The sequence below is a fragment of the Macrobrachium rosenbergii genome, chromosome 55 (assembly GCF_040412425.1).
Source record: "Macrobrachium rosenbergii isolate ZJJX-2024 chromosome 55, ASM4041242v1, whole genome shotgun sequence".
NCBI lineage: Eukaryota > Metazoa > Arthropoda > Malacostraca > Decapoda > Palaemonidae > Macrobrachium > Macrobrachium rosenbergii.
The window spans coordinates 11,806,217-11,831,751 of NC_089795.1; the positions used below are offsets into that span (position 1 = coordinate 11,806,217).

General features: G+C 42.2%; 1 protein-coding gene across 6 annotated transcripts in view; it reads left to right on the forward strand.

Moving 5' to 3' along the window:
• The window catches only part of LOC136835895 (tubulin-specific chaperone E-like), a 75,910-nt gene that overhangs the window by 33,653 nt on the left and 16,722 nt on the right, over positions 1–25,535 (forward strand). For 3 of the 6 annotated variants that reach the window (XM_067099746.1, XM_067099747.1, XM_067099749.1), the window contains 6 exons: positions 11,693–11,864; positions 16,942–17,120; positions 17,764–17,872; positions 19,336–19,415; positions 20,194–20,379; positions 21,888–22,038. In XM_067099746.1, the coding sequence (XP_066955847.1) occupies positions 16,942–17,120; positions 17,764–17,872; positions 19,336–19,415; positions 20,194–20,379; positions 21,888–22,038 (705 nt within the window). In that variant the 5' untranslated portion in view covers positions 11,693–11,864. The remainder of the gene's footprint in view (positions 1–11,692; positions 11,865–16,941; positions 17,121–17,763; positions 17,873–19,335; positions 19,416–20,193; positions 20,380–21,887; positions 22,039–25,535) is intronic. The other 3 variants (XM_067099745.1, XM_067099744.1, XM_067099748.1) reach the window with 2 other exon arrangements.

The window sequence follows — 25,535 nt, forward strand, 5'->3', positions numbered from 1 at the left end:
ATGGTGCTGAGTCCTAGGGAAGCCTAGGGGGTACTGGACTATGGTGCTGAGTCCTAGGGAAGCCTAGGGGGTACTGTGTACTTAGGGTACCCACCAGTTTTTAATGGTGTAGGTGATTAGGTGGTCTGGTTGGTATTTTGATTATGGTAATGCACTCTGGGCAGGGGCAAATACTCGGACTTTGTCGGCCATCAGAAATATCGCCACAAAGCTCCTTCTGATACTTTCTCAGCCATCGGAGTACTCCTTCGCTGGAAAGTTCCGACATCAGTAGAGGCGTTCCACGGCTATGCCTCCGCGCCACTACAGGTTGAGATGAGCTCCAACCAGAGGCAGTATCTACCTGCAGTAGCTCTCTCACTGGGTTAGGAATAACAAGCATTGTATTAGTGCTAGCATACCATCTATTCTCAATGCATTAATGTTACAATGTTTTGGAGTTGAATATGTCCATGAATTCCCACCTCCTGTCAATGTGGGATTCAGCAATGTAATCACTGGGTAAGTTACATATATAAAAATGACATTTTTATGATGAAGTTTTAGATATACTTACCAAGTAATTACGAGTAGAGCCCTCCCTCCTCCCCGTTCACGGACATTTCAGCACAAACAATTTGAAGCTCTCTGTTAAGTTGTTCCTCCTCTTCCCCGGAAAGTGAGCGGGGTCTAGTCCCCTACTCAAACAGGTGAAGTGTTACCGCTAATTTCGAAATTCAAGCTGCTGTGCGAGTATAAATTACAGCAATGTAATTACTGGGTAAGTATATATAAAACTAGTGGCATTTTTAGATTTATTATCGATGCTGGTCTTCTCCCAAAAATATATTTCAGCCAATTTTTTTTTATCGGTTTATTGTTTTTATATCAGCTTTGTTGTCCATTTAATTGATATCGGCATCAATGACCCAGTTGTCACGATGCCAGATAACTCGGAATCATTCATTCATTCGTTCATTATTTTATAATAAGAATTTCATTTTTCTAGATTCTTGAAGGTAACAGAGTCTGTTGAGTAACAAAGACCGTGTGTTATATCCAACATTTGTGTATTTTCTAGATTTCTGATAAGTAACAAAGTCTGTTAAGTAATAAAGAACCTATATTATAGCCTGCGCTTGAATATTTTGTTGATATCTTACAGTAAACAGCAATTCCACAGAGTTACTAACCTGTACTTTCGCTTAACATTCAAGTTAAGAGATTTATTTTAAAAATTATCGCATCTAAAATGGCAGCATAACGAAATATAATCACCATAATGTAACTGATAAGTACGGAAGTCAATTACGTTGAGGCAGGTCTAAAAGTGTGACGGTACGGTCCCCCCGTACTTGAAAGAACCATTCTCTTGTACTGTAAATCTATTGCACTTTCTGCGTGAGGTGCAATCTGGTCTGGTGCCATTATTGTAATTTAATTTATATTGCTTTATGGACTAACTTATCTGCCTAGACAGTTTCAGCCTTCCAGATATCTGGGGTTGGTTAGAAAATGCACGAACATTTGCTTATTGTCAGCAGAGTTTTCGGTGGCTAATTTACCATAAAGTTTTTGCAGTTTGTCGTTATTCTCTTGTTTATTTAGTTAATATTGTCTCGGCTTATGGAACGACAAGCAGTATTCATTTGTATAACTGTCAATTTGATATTATTATTAATCTCAGCACTTTAACATCACCTACCGGACTCAAAGTTTAGTTTTTGCTTGTATGTTTTCTTTATTTTAAGATGTTGCCATTTTGGTCAAATGAATTAGCTGAAGTTCTGTGGTGTAGTGATTCACTTTCTAATAAGTGATCTATTCTTTTTGTACTTCCCATTACCTGGTAGGGTATTGCTTCTTTCTTATTAGCATTGTAATTTTCTTTGGAAGCTTCTTGAATTTCAAGTCAGTAGCCCTTTTTGTAGGCTAGGCCTATATGAATAGGGTCCATCTTCTCATGAGTAATAATAATAATAATAATAATAATAATAATAATAATAATAATACTGTACTTTCTATTGTGTCTTATTTTTGCATCTTCCAAAATGGCAGTTTGCTAAATTGCCCTATTTATTTAAGTGCCTTGTTCCTTGCAAGATTATTTGCCGATTGTATAGCAACACCACAACTCAACAGACTCCTGTATGTATCAGCTACATTATGATTATTTTTCGGTGTGCGACCATTTTATGTGATATATTTTTAGGTAATTCTCTTAAATTGAATGTTGTTTAAATCACAGGTTGGCTTTTAGGTTAGAAACTATGAAATTGCTGTTAGCTGTGATATGCCTAGAAAATATTCTAGTGCAGGTTGTTGTAATACATTACAGGGTCTTTGTTACTTAACAGAAATCTAGAAAATATTATATTGAAACGAGACAGCTTTTTGTAAACAATTTTATTCATGCGAATCCCCTATTATCCAGGCAGCTTCCGCTCCCAACCCTTATTTTTCTTGCAGGAATGTTTTAGGATGTTTCATAATTACATCTGAGTGTTTGAACTCTTCTCTTGTTTGTTTAGAATCCTGTTCTCTAGAGTCCTGTTCTCCTGTGTGGCCTCTGGGTGCTGACTCCCATTTCAAACTCTTGGATAGAAACATGTTATCAGTCAAGTTTGATTTGCAAACTCTTGTGTTGACTCGTGGCATAGACTTACTGTGAATTCATTGTTTGTTGCATAAAATGCACCACAGTGACAAACATTCTCCGTACTCTCCTCCGCAACACTAGGCTGGCTTCTGCTGCAAACAGTGTTTCGTTTTCTAGCATTAGGTTCAATACTGTTACTTAAGGCTCTTTGCAGTGTCCCTTCGGTCCCTAGCTGCAACCCCTTCCATTCCATTCATATTCTCTTCCTTCCATCTTACTTTCCTCAACCCTCTCCTAACAATTTATTCATAGTGAAACTGCAAGGTTTTCCTCCTGTTACACCTTTCAAACCTTTTTACTGTAAATTTCCGTTTCAGCGCTGAATGACCTCTTAGGTCGCAGCAGTGGCCTTTGGCCTGAATTCCATATTCTGTTCTATTCTATACTCAGTCTGGAAGGAGATTCACCTTGCCTGCGACTAATACGTGGGATGGTTTGCCTAGCGTAGTTTTAGAATCTTCTGACCTCCAAATGTTTGAGCGAGGAGCAAATTCTTTCCTAATGGCTCCTGAATTTCAGGTGTATTGGTTTTAATTTATATTCTGCTGACACCTCCTGAATCCAGGCGTACAGTACTCTATTGGTTTTATGTCCTATTTTGCTGACATCATCTGAATTTCAGATATTTTGGTTTTATTTTCAGTTCGGCTGATGTCTCCTGAATTTCAGATGTATCTTTTATTTTGTATTATCTCACATTTAAATCACTTTTTCCTATAACTTGTCACTCTCTCTGTAGGCTGATATCCCTTTGGAGCCCCTTGGTTTTATCATAGTCTGTTGACTCTGACCATAAGGCTTTTTTTTTAGATGAAGATTGAAAGAAAGGAATAAATGAAGCAGTTACTACCAAGGGACACATTTTATGATATTGCTCATCTCTGCTTTATCTAAGATTTATATACTTTTATATACGTAACTTACCACGTAATCACATAGCCTATGTTTCTAACTCGCGCGGCAGCTAAAATTTGAAAATCACGGTAGCATTCTATTGTTATAGTGTAGGTGGTGACAAGGCCCCACCCACTTTCGGGGAAGGATAGGTACAACACAGCTGAAGAGCTCATTTCATTTCTGCCGGTTAACGAATGAACTTCAGTTGTTAAGAGCAGCTTTGCTTTGAATTTGGTCACCAGATGGTTGTTCTTAGTCTCCATTTGGTGACATATTCTGTGATTTTGGTAGCAGTCACACTATTTTCAGATAGCTTAGGTTATTTTAGACCTATTTTTTCATGATTTACGACTTTTTTCCGACGATGTCTGACACTAGTTCTTCTACAGTAGTGTCTGGTTTTGCAGCAAAGGCTGCAAAACTAGGTTGATGAAAGCATCTTATGATTCTCACTCAATCTGTAGCAATTGTAGGGGGCAGACTTGTTCAATTGACTTGACTTGTATTGAATGCAGGGACTGGGATCAGGGGAAGCGGAAAACCTTAAAATCTCATTTAGGTAAGCAAGAGAGAGAGAGAGAGAGAGAAAAAGGAAGGCGACTGTTAGAGTTGAAGCTAGGAACGTAGCTAGCATAGAGTGTCATCCTAAATTGGGAGTAACCGATTCACCTGTTCTGTCTTCTACCTCTACTGCTGTATCCCCCTTAACCAGGCCTCTTAACTATTCAGCCTACTCCTTACCCAGCCCCTATGCTTCCAATCCTAACGCCATTGCCAGCCTCGATGCCCGTGTTGAGAAGTTTGGGCTCATAGTTAATAATGTGGAGCAGTTAAGTGCGTCAGTGAAAATCCTTATCGACCAAGTCAGTGCTAAAAGTGCAAGTGCAAGTGAAGTGTTGGTGGAGGAGGTGTCTACCCATCCCGCCAGCGCTCCTAGACAAAGGTTACCGTCAAACTCCCGTGCACCAGGAAGGAGGCATACTGGTAGTCCCGTGGGTAGGCGCCCCCTCAACCAAGCCTGTTGAGCGGTCCCAAGACTCAGTGGACAGCAGCCTACCTGTAGTTTCTGGGCCAGCCCGGAACGAGTTTCTCCTGAACGCCAGTATTTGTCGCCAAAGTGCCGGTCTAGCTCACACAAGCGCCCAGCTTCGTCTTCTAAGAGCCCAACGGATTCAGAGTACCCAGCGGCTCCCAAACGCCCAGCGCCGGTGTCCAACCACCCAGTGCCATCTCTGCAGTTGACTTCTACGTCCACTCTAGGCCCCATGCAGCATAACTCTCTGATGGATTCCATTCAGCACCGACTGGACAAGATCATGGGTCTGCTTCAGAAGAACCCCACAGTAACACAAGACCCTCCTGGCTTGCCTCCTTCGTCAATTTCCTCGGATGAGGAGGTTTTAGACCAGGTTCCTTATCCATTGCCTTTCGCTAACCTGCTTAGATATTTCCTGGTCGCCTTTCTGTCCTTTTTCTCGCCAGCTGCTGCCTTTTATATGAGGAATCAGCCTGTAGAGGTCTCCAGGCTCCCTAAGATGGTTTTGTCTTCCTCATCCAGGGAAACCTTGAGAGAGATGGAATTTTGGCTCTCGGACAAGAGAGAGCAGGGCAAGTCGGCCTTCTGCAACCCCCGCTTGTCTTTTGACTAAGAGATATCAGGCGTACGCTACTGGAGAAGGTCCGTCCTTGGGAGTCACTGCCTCCTCCCAGGGGGACTTCTCCTGCCTGATCGACTCGAATAGACGGTCAGCCTTTGCTTCATCCAAGATCATGTTTTTGGCCACCGAACTTGACCACCTTGTAAAGAGTATGTTTAAAGTACTCGAAGGCCTCAGCTTTCTGGACTGGACTGTGGGTGCACTTGCAAAGAAAATTGAAGACTGTGAAGATGTGGCAGAGGACCTGTCTGCAGACTGGTCAGGAGTTCTGTTCTGCGCCAATAAAGCCATTAAGGACGGCTCCATGGAACTGGCTTCATTATTTACCACGGGGGTGCTGAAGAAGAGGGAAATTTGGTGTTCTTTCACCACCAAAGGAGTAACTACATCCCCGAAGTCTGCACTTCTTTTTTCACCTTTGGACTGTATGCACCTTTTCCCCCAAGCCACAGTCTGAGAGATAGCATCAGATCTGCAGAAGAAATCAACACAGGATCTGTTAGCCCGGTCAGCCAAGCACTCCAAGGGTCAACCATCATTTAGTGTTAAGTCGGCCTCTCCCTTGCAGCAGCAGCCCTTTTGGGGCAGTAGGACAAGGTTTCAGTCCAGACCTCGCTCCAATTTGTGATGCGACCCGTCCAGTCAAGACGGCCCCCTCAAGACTTCCTCTCGTAAGTGAAAGCCCTGTCCTCCTTGTGTCAGTGGGAACCAAGCTCCTACACTTTTGGGAGAAATGGGAATGCAGAGGTATAGATCAGTGGGTCTCGCCAGCCCTGAAAGAGGGATACTCCATCCCATTCAGGGAGAATCCTCCCTTAGTGTCAACACCCATCCCATTGACAGCCTACTCGGTAGGCTCCGAGAGGTTTTCTGCCCTTGTGGAAGAGGTGTTGTCTTATCTCACGAAAAGAGCTGTAGAGTTGGTTGAAGATGTCAACACTTCAGAGTTTTACAACCGTCTTTTTGTGGTTCCCAAGTCATCCAGGGGTTGGAGACCTGTCCTGGATGTCAGCGTCCTGAATGTCTTCGTTCAGAAGACAAAATTCAGAATGGAAACAAGTCAGTCAGTCCTGTCCTCCATCCAACAGGGCGACTGGATGGTGACCATCGATATGGAGGACACCTCCTTCCATTCCCCAGTACATCCAGACAGCAGGAAGTACCTCAGATTCGTGTTTCAGGGAAGAGTCTTTCAATTTCGAACTCTGCGTTTCGGCCTCTCTACAGCTCCCCAAGTCTTCACCCGCATTCTCGCCCCCTCTTGCAAAGTGGCTTCGCCTCATGGGAATCAGTGCATCCCTTTATTTAGACGACTGGCTCCTTCACTCCCAGTCGAAGATAAAGTGCACGGAGGACCTTCAGAAGACCCTACTTCTTGCCAAGGATCTGGGCCTACTCATCAGTGTGAAGAAATCTCAGCTGTCTTCATCTCAAGTGATTCTATATTTGGGGATGACGATAGACTCTTTGAATTTTCTGGTTTTGCTGTCCCTCAAAAGAGTGCAATCATGCCTTCAAACAGCCTGTAACTTTCTCGCTCTCAAGTCCTGCTCGACCAACAGGTAGATGAGTCTTTTAGGAACCCTCGCATCCATCAAGAAGTTTGTAAGTCTGGGAGGCTTCACATAAGGGTACTGCAGTTCTTCCTGAAGGCCAGTTGGAACAGGAAGATCCATCCAGACTCGTTTGTCTTTCCGGTTAGTCCAGAAATCAAGGAGGACTTGAGATGGTGACTTTCAGAAGGAAGGCTTTTGGAAGGGAAGTCATTCCTTCCTCTGAGCCCCAGCCTTTCCTCATATTCAGACATTTCAAGTTTGAGTTGGGGAGCTCATCTGGGAGACATGGAAGTATCAGAGAGTTGGTCTCCAGAAGAGAAGGAACTGCATATCAACATGGAGCTGAAGGCTATACACCTAGACCTTCCCTCGTTTGCAAAAGTGACCTTCAACAAGACATTAGCAGTTCTGTTGGACAACACCTCTGCTTTGGCTTACATAAAGAATCAAGGGGCACTCACTCCTTCTCCCTTTACAAGGCCATGCAGGACCTCCTATTGTGGGCAAAGAAGAACTGCACCATTATGGTGACAAGATTCATTTAGGGAAAGTTAAATGTGCTAGCGGATGGGATAAGTCGGGCGCAGACAGGTCCTACCGATAGAATGGGCTCTAGATCCACAGGTGTGCACTGACCTGTGGAAGTTGTGGGGGAAGCCGTCAATAGACCTGTTTGCAATGTCAAAGAACCATGGCCTCCCATTGTTTTGCTCTCCAGCACTGGACCCTCTGACACGGGTGATGGATGCCATGCTCCAGAATTGGTCAAACCTAGACCTGTATGCCTCCTTGCCATTCAACATGGTGAGGAAAGTGATAAACAAGTTCTTGTCCCATCAGACCTCTGGTAGCCCCATTCTGGCCACGATGGGAGTGGTTCCCGGATCTCCTTGAGCTGTTAGTTGATTCACAGACTCCTTCCACAGAAGCCAAAGCTTCTCAAACAACCACATTTCCACCAGTTCCACCACAACCTATCCGCTCTTGCTCTGACAGGGTTCAGACTGTCAGGAGACTCGTCAGATCAAAGGGATTTTCAAAACCAGCTGTGGAAGCAATTGCTAAGTGTAGATGCCAGTCTTCTTCCAGGGTCTACCAAGCAAATAGGGCAGTATTCCGCAGCTGGTGCAGAAGAAATAACATTTCTTCTGAAACCGCTGTGATGGACATCGCGGATTTCCTTCTTTTCTTGAGAACTGACAGAGGTTTGTCTTTGTTGACAATTAAGGGATACAGAGCCATGTTGGGCTCTGTCTTTTGACACAGAGGCCTGAACCTGGGGTCGAATCAAGACATCAACAACTTGATTAAGTCCTTCAACACTACCAGGGAGAGCAAGACTAACTCAGTCGCCTGGAATTTAGATGCGGTCCTCAAGTGGTTATTGTGCCCTCCTTTTGAACCACTTTGCACAATTTTCGTAGGAGACTTAACAAGGAAAACTCTATTTCTTGCCACCTTGGCTATGGCCAAGAGAGTCAGCGAGCTGCAAGCCATTGATAAAAGAGTCCGGCTTCTTACAGGGAGACACAGTCTGCTCTTTTACGTTGGGCTTTCCGACCAACAATGAGACCCCTTCTAAGCCATGTCTTCGTTCTTTTATCATCAAGAATTTGATGGAAATCCTTAAACCAGAGGAAGAGGAGAGGGCTCTTTTCCCTGTAAGGGCACCAAGGTACTACTCACATAGAACTGAGAGGATCAGAGGTCCCTCTAGCAAGCTCTGGTGTTCAGTGAAGAACCCTTCCAGACTCCTTTCCAAGAACGCAATGTCGTTCTTTTTAAGAGACGTCATCTTGGAGTCACACTCAAGAATTCGGGAGGACCTTTTACCGGTTTTGAAAGACAAAGCCCACGAAATTGGAGTGGTCGCCATCTCGTTGGCTTTTAAACACAATATCTTTATCTTCGATTTCCCAATCAACTCTTTGGAAGTGCAAGTCAGTGTTTGCGACACATTACTTGTGGGAAGTGGAGACCATTTTTGAGAAAACTGCATTACCCTGGGTCTGTTGTCTGTAGCTGGTGTGGTGTTGGGGGAGGAAGCATAGGAGTCTTACTCCTATTCTACGTCTTTCGCCTTGATATAGGCTGTCGAGTTCTTTGGGGAGCCAGGGGGTACTATGTACTTGCAGTACCCACCAGTCTTTTTAATGGACGCACTACAAGGCTCCCACTGAAGTTGGGGTGCTCCACGGCTACACTGCACACAGCAGCTCTCTTAACAGGTAAGAGTACAACAAGCATTTTAACCAATGCTAGCTGGTTTTTTTGTCTTCAAATTCCTTATTTCACTGAAATTTGGGGACTAAAGTATGTCCATGCATCCCACCTCTTGTCAGTATGGGATTCAGGTATGTAGTTGCTTGGGAAGTTACATATATATTAAAAATTAAATTTTTATGATAAAATAAAGTTTTATATACACTTACCAATTAATTACAAAATTAGAGCCCTCCCTCCTCCCCTCTCACAGACATTGAGGCCGCAAGTGAATTGGGCTCTTTAGCCGTGTTGTATCTATTCTTCCCCGAAAGTGGGCGGGACCTTGTCACCTACACTAAAACAACGGAATGCTACCACGAATCTCAAATTTTACCTGCGGTGCAAATTAGAAACATAGGCTATGTAATTGCTTGGTAAATATATATAAAACATTTTATTATAAAAATGTCATTTATCTGAATATTTATCAAAGCAGAGGACCTGGAAAAAAATGTATCTTTCCAAATAATTAGGCAAAGCAAAGGAGCTAACTTGAATGGAGTGGAGGTTTGTGAAAGAAAACCACAGGATTTCAGACTCAAAATATATTTCGGAAATACAGCTAGATTCTTTAATTGCAAACTGTACGTGTTAAATTCCTTTTGGTTCCTACGTACACCTACGTTACGTCAAACCACCACCTCTTTCTGGTAGTTCCTCACTGGGCGGGTGGGTACCGTTCTCAGCCAGCACTCTGCTGGCCCCGCGTTTGAATCTCTGACCGGCCAGTGAAGAATTAGAGGAATTTATTTCATGTGACAGAAATTCATTTCTCGCTATAATGTGGTTCTGATTCCACAATAAGCTGTAGGTCCTGTTGCTAGGTAACCAATTGGTTCTTAGCCATGTAAAATAAAATCTAATCCTTCGGGCCAGCCCTAGGAGAGCTGTTAATCAGCTCAGTGGTCTGGTTAAACTAAGGTATACTTAACCTTTTTCAGGTGTTTCAATTTTTGACAACATTTTACACAAGATTAATACACAGTACGTGCAGTAAACATGTAATACCGTATTGCTCAAGAACCAAAGTTCACTTTAACTTTGTTTGAATTATGAGAATTGGTATTAGCTACCAGCAATTGCTCCCAAAATATGTATCTGAATATTGTAAGTTTCAGTAACAATTTTAAACTACAGCACACTTAAGAAATTTGTTTCTGAAGGACAAAAATAATCCCAAGACTAGGATTAGACCTAAATGAGTTTAGTTTCTGCAGCTGAGGTTACATGGAAAGTCTGCCTTCGAGAAAACTTGCCTTCTCTTGAAGTGGAAAATTAACATTTTTAGAAAACACAGTATAATATATTTTCTTTTTTTAACAAGCTAATATAATATTGTCAGTCCCTGTAGGGGGGTGGGGCCGTCAGTGTACCTCACGCGGTGCATTGTGGGTGTTAATTGGGGTTCTTTGCAGCGTCCCTTTGGCCCCTAGCTGCAACCCCATCCATTCCTTTTACTGTACCCCTGTTCACATTCCCTTTCCTCCGTCTTACTTTCTTCAACCCTCTCTAACAGTTATTTCGTAGTGTTTCAGCTGCAAAAGGTTTTCCTCGTGCTGTTACACCTTTCAAACCTTTCTATTCGTCTGTTTCCTTTGCAGCTCCGAATGACCTTCTCATAGGTCCCAGCACTTGGCCTTTGGCCTAAATTTTATCTTCCGTTCCATTCCTTATCTTCCGTTCCATTCCTAGTATTGTCAGTTGTCTATTTATTAATTTGAATAAATACAAATTAATTGTAGCTTCTTAATTAATAATAATAATAATAATAATAATAATAATAATAATTGTTATAATTATTGTTATTATTATTATTATTATTATTATTATTATTATTATTATTATTATTATTATTATTATTATTATTATTATTATTATTATTATTAGGTAATTTAACCTTACCAAAAAACAAACTTGATATTTTCATTAACTTATATTTTATATGCACTGGTTTTCATAATTCATTTTCGCTTTTTCAGACCACTTTGAACCATAATAAACCGAGTACAATATTAATAACTTAAAGTTGTTCCTAACAAAGTTTTGTAAATTTTAAATCTGACTGTGATGCAGAAGTTGGTGTGTGAATGTCTCAGCTTAGTGGACGTCACCTCAGTAAGACTTCTTGACTTACCAACTGTGATATTCTGATTATTTTTCCATATGCTGCCATTTTAGAAGATATATTTTTAGGTAAATTTCTTAAATTGAATGTTTAGTGTAAAGTACAGGTTAGTTTAGGTCAGGAACTATGTTGAATTGCAGTTAACTGTCAGATACATATAGAAAATATTAAAGTCCTTGGTACTGGTATAATATAGGGTCTTTGTTGCTTATCTTTAATGTAGAAAATATTCAGTTGCAGGAAATGCAGGGTCTTTGTTACTTAAAGGACTTGGTTTTTGTTACTTACCAGAAGTCTCGGAAATATTCAGGTGCAGGCTGTGATGTAAGGTCTTTGCTACTGAACAATTTTGTTACTTATGAGAAATTCAGAAAATATTCAAGTGCAGGCTGAGATAAAGGGTCTTTGTTACTTATGCAGGCTATAATGTAAGCTCCTTGTTACTTAAAGGAATTTGTTACTTATCAGAAAGCCAGACCTCCCAAATATCTGCCAATTGAGATGCCACTGATTCAAAAGTAATTTGTCTTTTCTGACCTCTTGCCTTCCGCAGGTAGCTCGCGCCCTCTCCCCCAAAGCGTGGCGGGACCTGATGCCGAAAGTTCGTAAGATCGGGATCGAACTCGTGGAAGAGGGACTGATCCTTGTGACTCAGAGGGGCACCATAGTTGATCTCGTGACTGTTCGGGGACCTGTGAGATTTGGATTGGCCCAGGAGAACTAAGGTGAGGGTGATGGGGTCGAGTCTGTCCCCTGATCACGGTCTCAGTTATTGTTATTATTGTTATTTTTTTTTTTAATCTCAGTCATCCTGTTCGACTGGGTGGTATTTATAGTGTGGGGTTCCAGGTTGCATCTTGCCTCCATAGAAGTCCATCACTTTTCTCGCTGTGTGCGTTGTTTCTAATAGCACACTCCTCTCCATGAGTCCTGGAGGTACTTCGGCATCTAGTTTTTCCAGGTTCCTTTTCAGGGATCTTGGGATCATGCCTAGTGTTCCTGTGATTATGGGTAAAATTTCCACTGGCATATCCCATATCCTTCTTATTTCTATTTTCAGGTCTTGATACTTTTCAATTTTTTCTCCTTCTTTCTCCTCTACTCAGGTGTCTCATGGTATTGCGACATCAATGAGTGATTCTTTCTTCTTGATTATGTCAATCAGCATCAAGTCTGGTCTATTGGAATGTATCACCCTATCTGTCCTGATACCATAGTCCCAGAGGATCTTTGCCTGATCGTTTTCTATCACTCCCTCAAGTTGGTGTTCGTACCACTTATTACTGCAAGTTAGCTGGGGTTTCATGCACAGGCTTCAGTGGATGGCTTTTGCCACTGAACAGTGCCTCTTTTTGTACTAGTTCTGTGCAAGCGCCGGGCATTTGCTTGCTATATGGTTTATGGTCTCGTCTTTCTCATTGCACTTTCTGCATGTGGGTGAGATGTTATTTCCATCTATTGTTCTTTGGACATATCTGGTTCTTAGGGCCTGATCTTGTACCACTTTTAGCATTCCTTCTGTTTCCTTCTTGAGTTCTCCCCTCTGTAGCTATTGCCATGTTTCATTGCTGGCCAGTTCTTTAGTCTGTCTCATGTACTGTCCGTGCTTTGGTTTACTGTGCCAGTCCTCTGTTCTGTTTTTCATTCTCCTGTCTCTGTATATTTCTGGGTCTTCGTCTACTTTTATCTGTCCTTCTTCCCATGCACTCCTTAGCCACTTGTCTTCACTGGTTTTCAGATACTGCCCCAGTGCTCTGCTCTCAATGTTGATGCAATCCTCTATGCTTAGTAGACCTCTCCCTCCTTTCTTTCGTGTCAAGTATAGTCTGTCTGTATTTGCTCTTGAGTGTAGTGCTTTGTGTATTGTCATGTGTTTCCTAGTTTTATGGTCTATGCTGCGAAGTTCAGCCTTTGTCCACTCCACTGCTCCTGCGCTGTATCTGATTACCGGTACTGCCCATGTGTTTATGGCTTTTGTCATGTTTCTGGCACCGAGTTTGGACTGAGTATCGCCTTAAGCCTCTGCATATATTCTTTCCTGATCGTGTCCTTCAGTTTTATCCCTTCAGTCCTTGTCACTTTGCCTTTTCGTATGTTGACCAAGGCACATTTCTCTGTTCCAGACTCTGTCCTGATGTCCCCAGATACAATCCTTACAGTCTGGATTAGGGTATATATTTCCTTGATGCTCTTACCATACAGCTTGATATTGTCCATGAACGTCAGATGGTTAATTCTGTTGCCTCCTTTCTTGAGTTAGTGCCCTGCATCCATCTTCAGCAGTACTTTTGTCATGGGAATCACGACTACTACGAAGAGTCGTGGGGACAGTGAGTCGCCTTGAAAGACCCCTCTCCTGATGTCAACCTCTGCTGGTCTTACCCTAGAGCTTGTAATTACCGTATTCCAGTTGCGCATTGCATTTTTTAGGAAGCTGATGGTGTTTTCCTCTGCCCCACATATTTTCAGGCATTCTATTAGCCACAATGCGATATTATGTCAAAGGCTTTCTTGTAGTTAATCCCTCCCATGCTTAGGTTGGTTCTCCTTCTCTTACTATTCTTCATTACCATTTTGTCTATCAGGAGCTGGTCTTTTGTGCCCCTACACTTCCTTCTGCAGCCTTTCTGTTGTCCGCCATTTGGGCGCATGGTGGTTTGTGATACAATGCTGGAGTTTTTCTGCTATTTGTGGGTGTAGGGCCTTGAAGTTTTTGAGCCAGTATCCACGGACTTCACCGGAACCTGGGAAACTTTCCGGTTGGGCATTTTCTTTAGTTGGTGGTGTCCGACTGTCTGTCATGATCTCGCTGAATCTTTGTTTTATTCTCCCCATTTCTTCTGCCTTGGCCTCTCAAGCCAGATCTCATCGCTGTGATTTGTTTTTCCAGGCCTCTTTTCCAAGGCAGTTGCTGTTTTGGTTTCTGTTGGGTTGGTTGTGGTGGCGGTGTTTGTATCCCCACGAGTTCTGCTACGAGTCTTGCTCCTGCTCATGCCAGGTTATTTGTTTCTGTGATAACTGGTGGTGTGGATTAGTCTCATTATTTCATTAACTTCACTTGTTTTCTCCCTTAGTCTCTTTGTGTTGTGGGCTTTCATGGAGGGGATCTTTTGTTCTTTCTGTATCTGGCTTCATCCATTGTCTGATCTTTTCCACCCATTTCGACCTCTCTGTTACATCTTCGGTGTTTCCTCGTGTGCCGTTGTTTGGTAGCTCAGCTTATCTTTGTTTGTTACTTGGTCTGTCAGCCTGCATTCTGTTTGAGGGGTATTATTTCTCTCATTCCAGATGTTGACCAATCTTCTTCTGTACTCTCTTACTGTCGGGTTGCTTCTGACGTAGCATCTCCATACAGGCAGTCCCCGGTTTACGACGGTTCCGGCTTACGACGTTCCGAGGTTACGACACTTTTCAAATATATTCATCAGAAATGATTTCCCGGCTTACGACGCATGTTCCGGGGTTACGACGCGTCGTACGCCGATCTGACGGAAGAAATATGGCCCCAGAACGGCAGAATAATCATAATTTGAAGGTTTTTTTGATGTAAAACTCAATAATAATGCAGTTTACATCGTTTTCAATGCACCCAGAGCAGTAAAAGTAAGGTTTTCTCATGATTTTTGACGATTTTCGACGATTTTCCGGCTTACGACGCGGCGCAAGAACGGAACCCCCGTCGTAAACCGGGGACCGCCTGTATTTCCTTATTTTCTTCTCTTGTCCATTTCTTCTTCTTCTGGTTTGCCTCTGTAGTTCCAGCCTCTGGTTACTGGTTACTGTCGTTGTGGTCAGTTGCTGAATGACGACCTCCAAGTACCTGACCGTCCTCCCTGTCGACTGGGCTGTGTACCTGGCTGCCAAAACAAAGCTCCTCTATTGCCTGAGGTTCCATTTAAGTCATTGTCATTTATTCTTGCATTATTATTACTGTATTATTATTATTATTATTATTATTATAACTTCGGAAGAAGGCCCTCTCTCAAGCAAACTTCATTGAACAGTATGGCCGTCCTGATGCCGTTTAGTTTGCATTGTAGTTTCTCAGTCTCTCGAATGAGGTTCTTCATACAGCAGGTGTCCAAAGTTCATTTATTTACCTTAATGTTTTTTTTAGAGCTTTCTACCATACTCGAAAGGCGAATGAAGTCAGGGGTACATCTATGCCACATTTATACCCGTAAGCGGGCTTACAAAAATTTCCTTGTCGATCTTTCATTGGTTGTCGGAGCTGGGGGGGAACTCGTCCTATTGGCTGGGAGTGGAATGACTTAGCTTCAACAACCAATGAAAAATCCCCCCAAAATTTTGTAAGCCCACTTACAGGTATAAATATAGCATAGATGTACCCCTGGCTTCATTCGCTTTCAGAATGTGGTAGAAAGCCCTGCTGAAACATCAAGGAATAAATGAACTCTGGACAGCTGCTGTATGTTTTACCTTTTTGCTGCTACGAAGAACCTCGTTCGAGACGTTGAGAAACTACAGTTCAAACTAAACAGCATCCAGATGGCTATACTGTTCAATGTAGTTTATTATTATTATTTTTTTTTTTTTTTCTCGTCTCTCAGTCATCCTATTTGACTGGGTGGTATTTATAGTGTGGGGTTCCAGGTTGCATCTTGTCTCCTTAGGAGTCCATCATTTTTCTCACTGTGTGCTTTGTTTCTAATAGCACACTCTTCTCCATGAGTCCTGGAGCTACTTTGGCATCTAGTTTTTCCAGGTTCCTTTTCAGGGATCTTGGGATCATGCCTAGTGTTCCTGTGATTATGGGTAAAATTTCCACTGGCATATTCCATATCCTTCTTATTTCTATTTTCAGGTCTTGATACTTTTCAATTTTTTCTCCTTCTTTCTCCTCTACTCTGGTGTCTCATGGTAATGCGACATCAGTGAGTGATTCTTTCTTTTTGATTTTGTCAATCAGTGTCAAATCTGGTCTATTGGCATGTCCTGATACCATAGTCCCAGAGGATCTTTGCCTGATCGTTTTCTATCGCTCCCTCAGGTTGGTGTTCGTACCACTTATCACTGCAAGCTAGCTGGTGTTTCTTGCACAGGCTTCAGTGGAGGGCTTTTGCTACTGAATCATGCCTCTCTTTGTACTGGTTCTGTGCAAACGCTGGACATTCGCTTGATATGTGGTTTATGGTCTCATCTTTCATATTGCATTTCCTGCATATGGGCGAGATGTTATTTTGATCTATTGTTCTTTGGATATATCTGGTTCTTAGGGCTTGATCTTGTGCCGCAGTTATTATTATTATTATTATTATTATTATTATTATATTAATATTGTTATTATTATTATTATTTAGAAGATGAACCCTATTCATATGAAACAGCCCACAGGGGCCATTGATTGAAATTCAAGAAGCTTTCAAAGACTGTTGCGGTGTTTATTTGAAAGAACCTACAGAAGATAACAGGAAATGCAGGAAGAAGAGATCACTTATTAAAAAAGAAAAGAAGAATTAACAAGTTTATAGATGAACAGATAAAAATGTAAGTAAATCATTAAAATACAAGGAGGATTGCTTTAGGGTGGTAATGCATTGCATCTTTGCTTGAACTTCTGCAGTCCAACAGTGTGAGGAACAAAGGACCTCCAGAACTTTGGAGAAGTTTGTCAGTGAGGCACAGTTACACATTTACACATTTCCTGCGTGTTGGTTCGGCTATTCAGCAAACCTGCTCGCTTAGAGCAACAAGAGCTAAGGATTTGTTTTGAGATTAGAGTAAAAATAGAACTAGGTCAGGCGAAGTTATATCTCGTTATCTCGGCCCCGTTTCTTCCAGATGGAAAGTGAGACGATGACGGTTGGCTCACGCATCGAGTGCGAAGGCGCCAGAGGCACAATAAAGTTCATAGGAGAGGTCGCCACCACCCCGGGCATCTGGTACGGGGTGGACTGGGATGAGGAGTCGAGAGGGAAACACAACGGGACGCACAAAGGCGAGAAGTACTTTGAAACGAGGTCAGTAGTTCTGTTTTATTCTCTGTCAATTTTTATTTGTTTGTCGTCGTGATTCTCTTGAAGAAATTGTTTATGTCTTCAACATATACTTATATATATTGTTCTTTGTTCACCCGCTGTCTTCATTGGCTTCCTAGGTCTTGTTGTGACTCTGTCCATGCAGGGAGGGTTAGTGCCGTCATTGCACCTTACATGGTGCACTGTAGCCATTAGCATTGTTTGCAGTGTCCCCTTGGCCCATAGATTAATTATTATGTATTATTATTCAGAAGATGAAGAACCCAACTCATATGGAACACGCCCACAAAAGGGGGCATTAACTAGAAATTCAAGCTTTCAAACAATATGATGCTCATTAGGAAGTAAGAGAAGGTAATGGGAAATACAGAAAGAAGTGATCTTACATTAAAAATAAAAGAAAATAATAACCCAATTTTTAGCCTTTCACTTTATTCCTTTCCCATTTCTGTCTCTGTCGTGCTGTCCAACCACTCCAACTCCGTCTTTTCACTCTTTAGCGCTGAATGGTTGAACGTGCCTCAGTACTCGGCTTTATAGACAAATTTTCATAAATCAATTTGGGGATGTTTAATGTTTTCCATTTTCATTAGAGGTGACAGATGGTCTGCTTCATAACTTACAGGACACAGACTTCAGGGTCCTTCGTCCGTCCAGCGAAAGTGAATGCTGGGGTCAGCCTGGAGGAAGCAGTACGAGGCAGATACCAGGATGACACAACCATTGAATCGCACGTAAGGTTCGGCCGAAGCCGTTCATTTCCTCGTACAACACTGGTACAGTGGAACCTGTACCCATTGAGTGTATGGGGCCATGAGTAACTGTAGGCACAAGCACTGTTGTTTAATAAAATGTCGCCGTACCCACGAGCACAACCACGAGTTGAATTATCAGTCTGTTATTACAAACTTACAAAAATTTGCTTAAGATATGTCGGCAGTTAGCCTGTCAGCCATTTGCAATGAGTGGCCTGTCGTGGTAACACTTAAACGTTTATTTATGGTAATTTCATGTAGTTTCCTTCAACCCTTAATGGACGGGAATCCTCATATAAAAGTATCTATAACAGATTTTGGGTGAAGGAGGGGGTGATCATATGAGTATTAACATCACACGCCATCAGTTTGGATGAATTAAGCGGGAAAGATATTCATAGCACTGCAGTGGTCCATAAATGACTCATGGCAACTATAATAGCTAAGCTCGGGAGAGACATCGATCAGTATGCCGTGAGATTTCAGGGGGGAATTTTAGTTCTTATCTGTTGTGATATTGTGTGAACTGTAATTATAAATTTATAAAATAAAATAAATTATTATAAAAAACATGCATAACTAGGTAAAATTAGCATATTTTTATGAGTGCCTCGTAAAAGAGGCCCCACACCGGGTTGTAAATAGTCGCATTCACCTTCCCGTGGAAGGTAGGGAGAAATTTGTAGAATTTTTTTTCTTACACCTTGTGCATTTGCATATCTTTCCATTGATGTGTTTATTTTGTAAATTGGCCAACCTTAAAGTTTGCCCGGTGGGGGGGCGTGCTTGATAAATATTTAGCCTGTCCCTTAAGGGTTAAAGGCGAGTGTAAATTTACGTGTGATTTCATACTTTATTCCAGTAACACAATTTACTGTGATTCAGGCTTATTTTTCAAAGTTTTATTATTAGCAACAATTTTTGTGCCTACCCCGTACGGCTCGCCATAGGCTAGGCTTAGCCTAGCCTACGGCACTCAGCCTCCCATGTGCAGTACATTGGACGCAGGACAATTTTTTGATACATTTAAAAATTTTAAAAAGTGCGTCTAACACACCAGAAAATCGGTATTTCTCAATCAGTACTACTTATGTCGTCACCAAAAGCTCAATTATTGTGCCTAAAAAGGTTTTTTTAGGGGGGTATTTTGGGGCAGGAAAACCAATTAATCTCTTTCCCACTATTCCTCATAGGAAAAAGTTTGTACCCGCAATTTTTTGTACCCACGAGCTCTTCCCTCCAACCAGTCATGCCCGTGGGTACAGATATCAACGTACTGTATGACGGTGTGGGTATCTGTACCAGTTTAAAGTGGGAGGAGTTTATCTTGTACTATTGGAATTACTGCCACAGTTGATGCTTGAAAGATATCATAGTCCTTTGATAATAACAAATATATTTTGTCTCTTAAGAGGTTACTGACGAGGTATCTTTCTCCACAGCATACCGAACAGCTCCAGCGAGCGATCAGGGCTCGATTCGTCGAAGTTGTCGGCATGGAAAAGATTGGAAAGAAGCAGAGGTAAGAGGTTCGTCCTTTTATTAAATTGCCCAATGTAGGTACGTCAATTAGCAGTGCATATGATTCTGTCATACAGGTATGTACAGTGACAAAGAATTATAAGTCGCTCGGCGGTACATGTGATTCTGACGTATGATTCCACAGAGACTTGCAGTTCCGTACAGTATCCTTTCTGCTTTCTGCTTTCCATCTATCCGGTTGTTTTTTTGAAGTCTGTTTCTTCAATTTTTCTTGATAAAATTTTCTATCTTTTGTCATATTTTGATCCAAATTTTACATAGACTATAGGAACAATTTATTTTAGGCAGGTGTAACAAGCCTAGAAGTTAGCATTGTTAGATAAATTACTATAGAATAATAATAATAATAATGATAAGAATAATAATAATAATACTTAATTGATTATCATTTTGGAAAGAGGGACTGAAAACCAGGGAAAAGAATATTGTTATTGATAAATTCAGATAAAAATGTTATTTGGAAGTATCAGGAGACTTGATGCAAATTTGAATGATAGTTCAGTACTGTACAGTGTTACAGAAAATCGTTGGTAGAATTTACGAGTGTAAATGCAATTGTTCACAGCCACTACTGATCTGACAAACTGCTCCTAATCTCCCATTCCTCTCACAGATCCAAACCATCACTTCATTTTCCCCACTTCTGGAGGCCACATCAGAGTTCTCCTTTTTGTATCGTGACTTCTGTAACATGGCCCAGTCATTTTGATTTAAAATATAATTGATAAAACAAAGTTAAGCCAGCTCTTTCCCCACAGCAAACTGGAGGAACTCGAGAACGTGGTACTAGACGGATGGCGCGTCTACGGCGCAGGGGACAGCGACCTTTCGAAACTCTTCCCACGAGTACAGGAGCTGAACCTGTCGAATTCGCTGCTGTCTTCTTGGGAGAGCGTCGCGAACATAGCACGCCAGTTGCCCAGGCTGAAGTTCTTGGACTTGAGGTAGGTCTATTGATGAAAGGAATGATAAAATTTAGGCTAAAGACCAAGCACTGGGAGCTATGAGGTCACTCGGTGCTGAAAAAGGAAAATGTTAGTAGAAAGGTTTGAAAGGCATAACAGGATGAAACCTTTGGCAGTCTCACTATGAAACAATTGTCTGGAGAGGGTTAAGTAAAATAAGGTGGAAGAGAGAGAACATGAGTGGAGGTACAGTAAAAGGAGTGAAAAGGGTTGTAGCAGCTAGGAACTATGGAAAGTACACTGCAAAGAACTTTCTTAAGTAATGCCTACAGTGCACTGCATGAGGTACACTGACAGCACTAGGTTTCACATTAGCTTTGCGAATGTTGGCACAATCCCGAGAAGGCAATGAATATTTTGCTGACTGAGCAAAAAAATAAAACTTTAAAATTGCTATAGTTTGTTTGCAGTCTTTTGCGATAGACAGTATTTGATTTTGCCAAGCAAGTAGCGATAAACATGTCAGGTAAATCTTGGTCCCTTTTGTCATTCAGTAGTGTGAGGCCCTGTTGAGGGGTAGCACTGTCAGTGCAGCTCTTGAGGTGCACTGTAGGCATTACTTATGAAGGTCCATTGCAACTTCCCTTCCATGGCCCCTAGCCGGTACAACCCTCTCCATTCCTTCGAGTGTACCTCTGTTCATATTCTCTTTCTTCCATCTCACTCTCCTCAACCCTCTTCTGACAATTGTCTCTTAAGCAACTGCAAAAGGTTTGCCTCCTCCTGTCACTCCTTTCAAACCTTTTCATTCCTGTTTCCCTTTCAGTGCCGAATGGTCCCATCAGTTGGCCTTTGGCTTAAATTTTCCATTCCAGTTTCAGTGAGAGGTGGAATCTGGTCAAATCGGGTTTGGCATATTGACCCACATCCCCAGCAGGGAAAGAAAAAAGGATGATGCGTGTGAACTGAGCTGTGGTCATGCTTACACAGAGTAGAATTAGCTTCCACACAAGCCAAAAGGAAATTATGATTATGTTTCCCTGAGCTGCCTTTTTAGATGCGATACGTTTTTAGAGAAATAACTCAAATTGAACGTTGAGTGTAAATCACAGGGGTTAGTTTAGGTTGGGAATTATGTGGAGTTGCTGTTGGCTGTGAGATATATAGAAAATGTTCAAGTGCAGGCTGTAATATAGGATCGTAGTCACTCAACAGGCTTTGCTCCTTGTCAGAAATCTAGAAAATATTCGAGTTCAGGCTGTAACATAGGGTCTTTGTTACTTAACCGACTGTCATTTATAAGAAATCTAGAAAGTATTCGAGTTCAGGCTGTAACATAGGGTCTTTGATGACAGACTTTGTTACTTAACAGTACGCCAGACTTGCAAAGTACCTGGTAAGTTGAGGTACTATATAATATAAACGGCAGTGTTAGCAAATGAAATAATTAAATACAGTAATAGGCTGTGTAACTATCAGCTAAAAACAGCTGTACATATCAGACGCCAGTGTGTTCCCAGCCTTTGACCCTCTATTTTTCCTTTCAGCGGCAACAAGCTGCAACTGCCGGAGAGGCCCTCGGAACTTGTGGAGAGCATGAGCAACATAGGCCACCTGGTGCTGAACAACATGATCGGCTACGGTTGGAAGGAGATCCTGACCTGCTGCGTCATGTTTCCGACCTTGAAGAAGCTTCAGGTGAGGTGTCTTCACCCGAGTTCCTCCTGAAGGTGAAGTCTCTGAAAGCAAAGGGTCATGGTTGTGTGTTATGGGGTCTAGACACTTAGGAGAAGTTCAGCTCCTGTTTTGAGGAACAATCTTCCTTACGTTGTAGTTGTAGAGGAACTTGTTTTTGCTGAACAGGCGTCATAGTTCGTTCATTCGTATTCCTCGCACCGTTGAACTGTGGAACGGTCTCCCGAGGACGTTGTGCAATTGGAACCTCAAAAGTTCTGGCGACGATGCAACGCGTTACTACCCTTAAACAATTTTCCTTGCTTTTGAACAATTTACGTACACTTTCATTTATCTCTTTATTAATTCGTTAATTTACTTTTTCTTTAATAACTGATCTCTTCTGTCTCAGTTTCCTGTTATCTTCTGTTATGTCTTTCAAGCGAACACTGCGATATTCTTTAGAAACTTCTGGAATTGCAAGTCAGTAGCCCCTTTTATTGGCAGCTTCTGTGTAATTAAGGTTTGTCTTCTGAATAATAATAATAATTAATAAGGGCACCATGGCAGAGTGGTTTAGCTCATCGAAGGACGGGTTAAGCAACATTGGGGCCGGTCAGTCGTTGGATGGGTGAGCGCTCTCCTCGGCGTTGATTCCTTGGGAAAGGATCTTTACCATAATTTCGTCAGTTTACTCAGCTGTAAATGAGTACCTGTTCTCGATGGGGCAGGGTCCAGCTATGGGTTAAGCAGCAAAACTCAGCAATGATGGAAAGAAATGAAAGAATAAACGCCAGGTATACAGCCCAGTCGACAGGGAGGACGGTCAGGTACTTGGAGGTCGTCACCCAGCAACTGACCACCACAACGACAGTAACCAGCAACCAGAGGCTGGAACTACAGAGGCAAAGAAGAAGAAGAAGAAGAAGAAATGGACGAGAGAAGAAAATAAGGAAGTATGGAGACGTCACGTCAGAAGCAACCCGACAGAAAGGGGATACAGAAGAAGACTGGTCGACATCTGGAATGAGAGGAATAACACCCCTCAAATAGAACAGAGGCTGGCGGACCAGGTAAGGAACACAAAAGAAAAGAACTGGCCCTCCACAGCAGAAAGAGAGGAACTGGAAAGAGAAATAGCACCCGGAAACGAAGGACAAGAAGACGAACCAAGAGACGATGCCACAGAAGACTACAGGGAAGATGAGCTACCAAACAACGGCACATGAGGAAACACTGAAGATGGGGGGAAAAGATCAGACAATGGATGAAGCCAGATACAGAAAGAACAGGGATCCCCTCCACGAAAGCCCACAACACAAAGAAACTGAGGGAGAAAACAGGTGAAGTAAATGAAATAATGAGACTAGTCCACACCACCAGTATCGCAGAGACAAATAGGAACCTGGCATATGCAGGAGCAAGAGTAGTAGTAGAACTCGTGGGGGTACAAAAACCAACTCCACATCACAACCAACCCAACAGAAACCTGAAAATATGTGGGGCAGAGGAAAACACCATCAGTTTCCTAAAAAATACAATGCGCAACTGGAATGCAGTACTTCTCTGGGATAAGACCAGCAGAGGTTAACATCAGGAGAGGGAGCTTTCAAGGCAGCTCGCTGCCCCCAGCAACTCTTCGTAGTAGGCATGATTTCCATGACAAAAGTACTGCAGAAGATGGATGCTGGGTACCAACTCAAGAAAGGAGGCAACAGAATTAACCATCTGCTGTTCGTGGACGACCTCAAGCTATGTGGTATGAGCACAAGGAAATAGATACCTTAATCCAGATTGTAAGGATTGTATCTGGGGACATGAGGATGGAGTTTGGAATAGAAAAATGCACCATTGTCAACATACAAAAAGGCAAAGTGACAAGGACTAAAGGGATAAAGCTACCAGACGGGAGTAGCATCAGACACATAGGTGAGACAGGATACAAATACCTGGGAATAATAGGAGGAGAGGATATAAAACACCAAGAGGTGAAGGACACAATCAGGAGAGAATATATGCAGAGACTTGAGGCAATACTCAAGTCAAAACTCAATGCTGGAGACATGATGAAAGCCATAAACACATGGGCAGTACCAGTAATCAGATACAGCACAGGAGTAGTGGAGTGGACAAAGGCTGTACTCTGCAACATAGACCAGAAAACTAGGAAACACATGACAATGCACAAAGCACTACACCCAAGAGCAAATACAAACAGATTATACATAACACGAAAGGAAGGGGGGAGAGGGCTGCTAAGCATAGAGGACTTGGGCAATATCCGAAAACCAGTGAAGACGAGTGGCTAAGGAGTGCGTGGGAAGAAGGACTGATAAAAATAGACGAAGACCCAGAAACATACAGAGACAGGAGAATGAAAAACAGAACAGGAATGGCACAACAAACCAATGCACAGACTGTACCTGAGACAGACTAAAGAACTGGCCAGCAATGAAACATGGGAATGGCTAAAGAGGGGAGAACTCAAGAAGGAAACAGAAGGAATGCTGACAGCGGCACAAGATCAGGCCCTGAGAACCAGATACGTCCAAAGAACTATAGATGGAAATAACATCTCACCCACATGCAGGAAGTGCAGTATGAAAGACGAGACCTCAAACCACATGGCAAGTGAATGTCCGGCGCTTGCACAGAACCCGTACAAAACGAGTCATGATTCAGTAGCAAAAGCCCTCCACTGGAGCCTGTGTAAGAAACACCAGCTAGCCTGCAGTAACAAGTGGTACGAACACCAGCCTGCAGTAGTGACAGACAACGATCAGGCAAAGATCCTCTGGGACTATGGTATCAGAACAGATGGGGGTGATATGTGCCAATAGACCAGACTTGATGTTGACTGACAAAATCAAGAAGAAAGTATCAATCATTGATGTGGCAGTAGATGAGACAAAGAGAAAAAAATTATAAGTATCAAGACCTGAAAATAGAAATAAGAAGGATATGGGATATGTCAGTGGAAATTGAACCTATACTCATAGGAACACTAGGCACGATCCCAAGGTCCCTGGAAAGGAATCTGGAAAAACTAGATGCCAAAGTAGCTCCAGGACTCATGCAGAAGAGTGTGCTACTAGAAACAGCGCACACAGTGAGAAAAGTGATGGACTCCTAAGGAGGCAGGATGCAACCCAGAACCCCACACTATAAAAACCACCCAGTCGAATAGGATGACTGTGTGATAGACCAAAACAAAAACAATAATGATGATAATTGTGATAGACCAAAACAAAAATAATTTTATGGTAATGATAATAATAATGTTTCTCTCTCTTAGTTCATTCTATACGTCTTAATTTCCTTTCCCCTCACTTGGCTGTGTTCTTAAGGGTCCCATGGCCTGTTACAGCATTCTGCATTTCCAAATAAGGTTGCATATTATTGAATAATATGCTCTTTTTCCCCTTAAGGGGTTGGCCCCTCAATGTGCAAGCATTTCTCCACCTTTGCTGTGATTGTCATGGTCAGCCATTGATGGTACAGAATACAAGGTCTAAAATAGA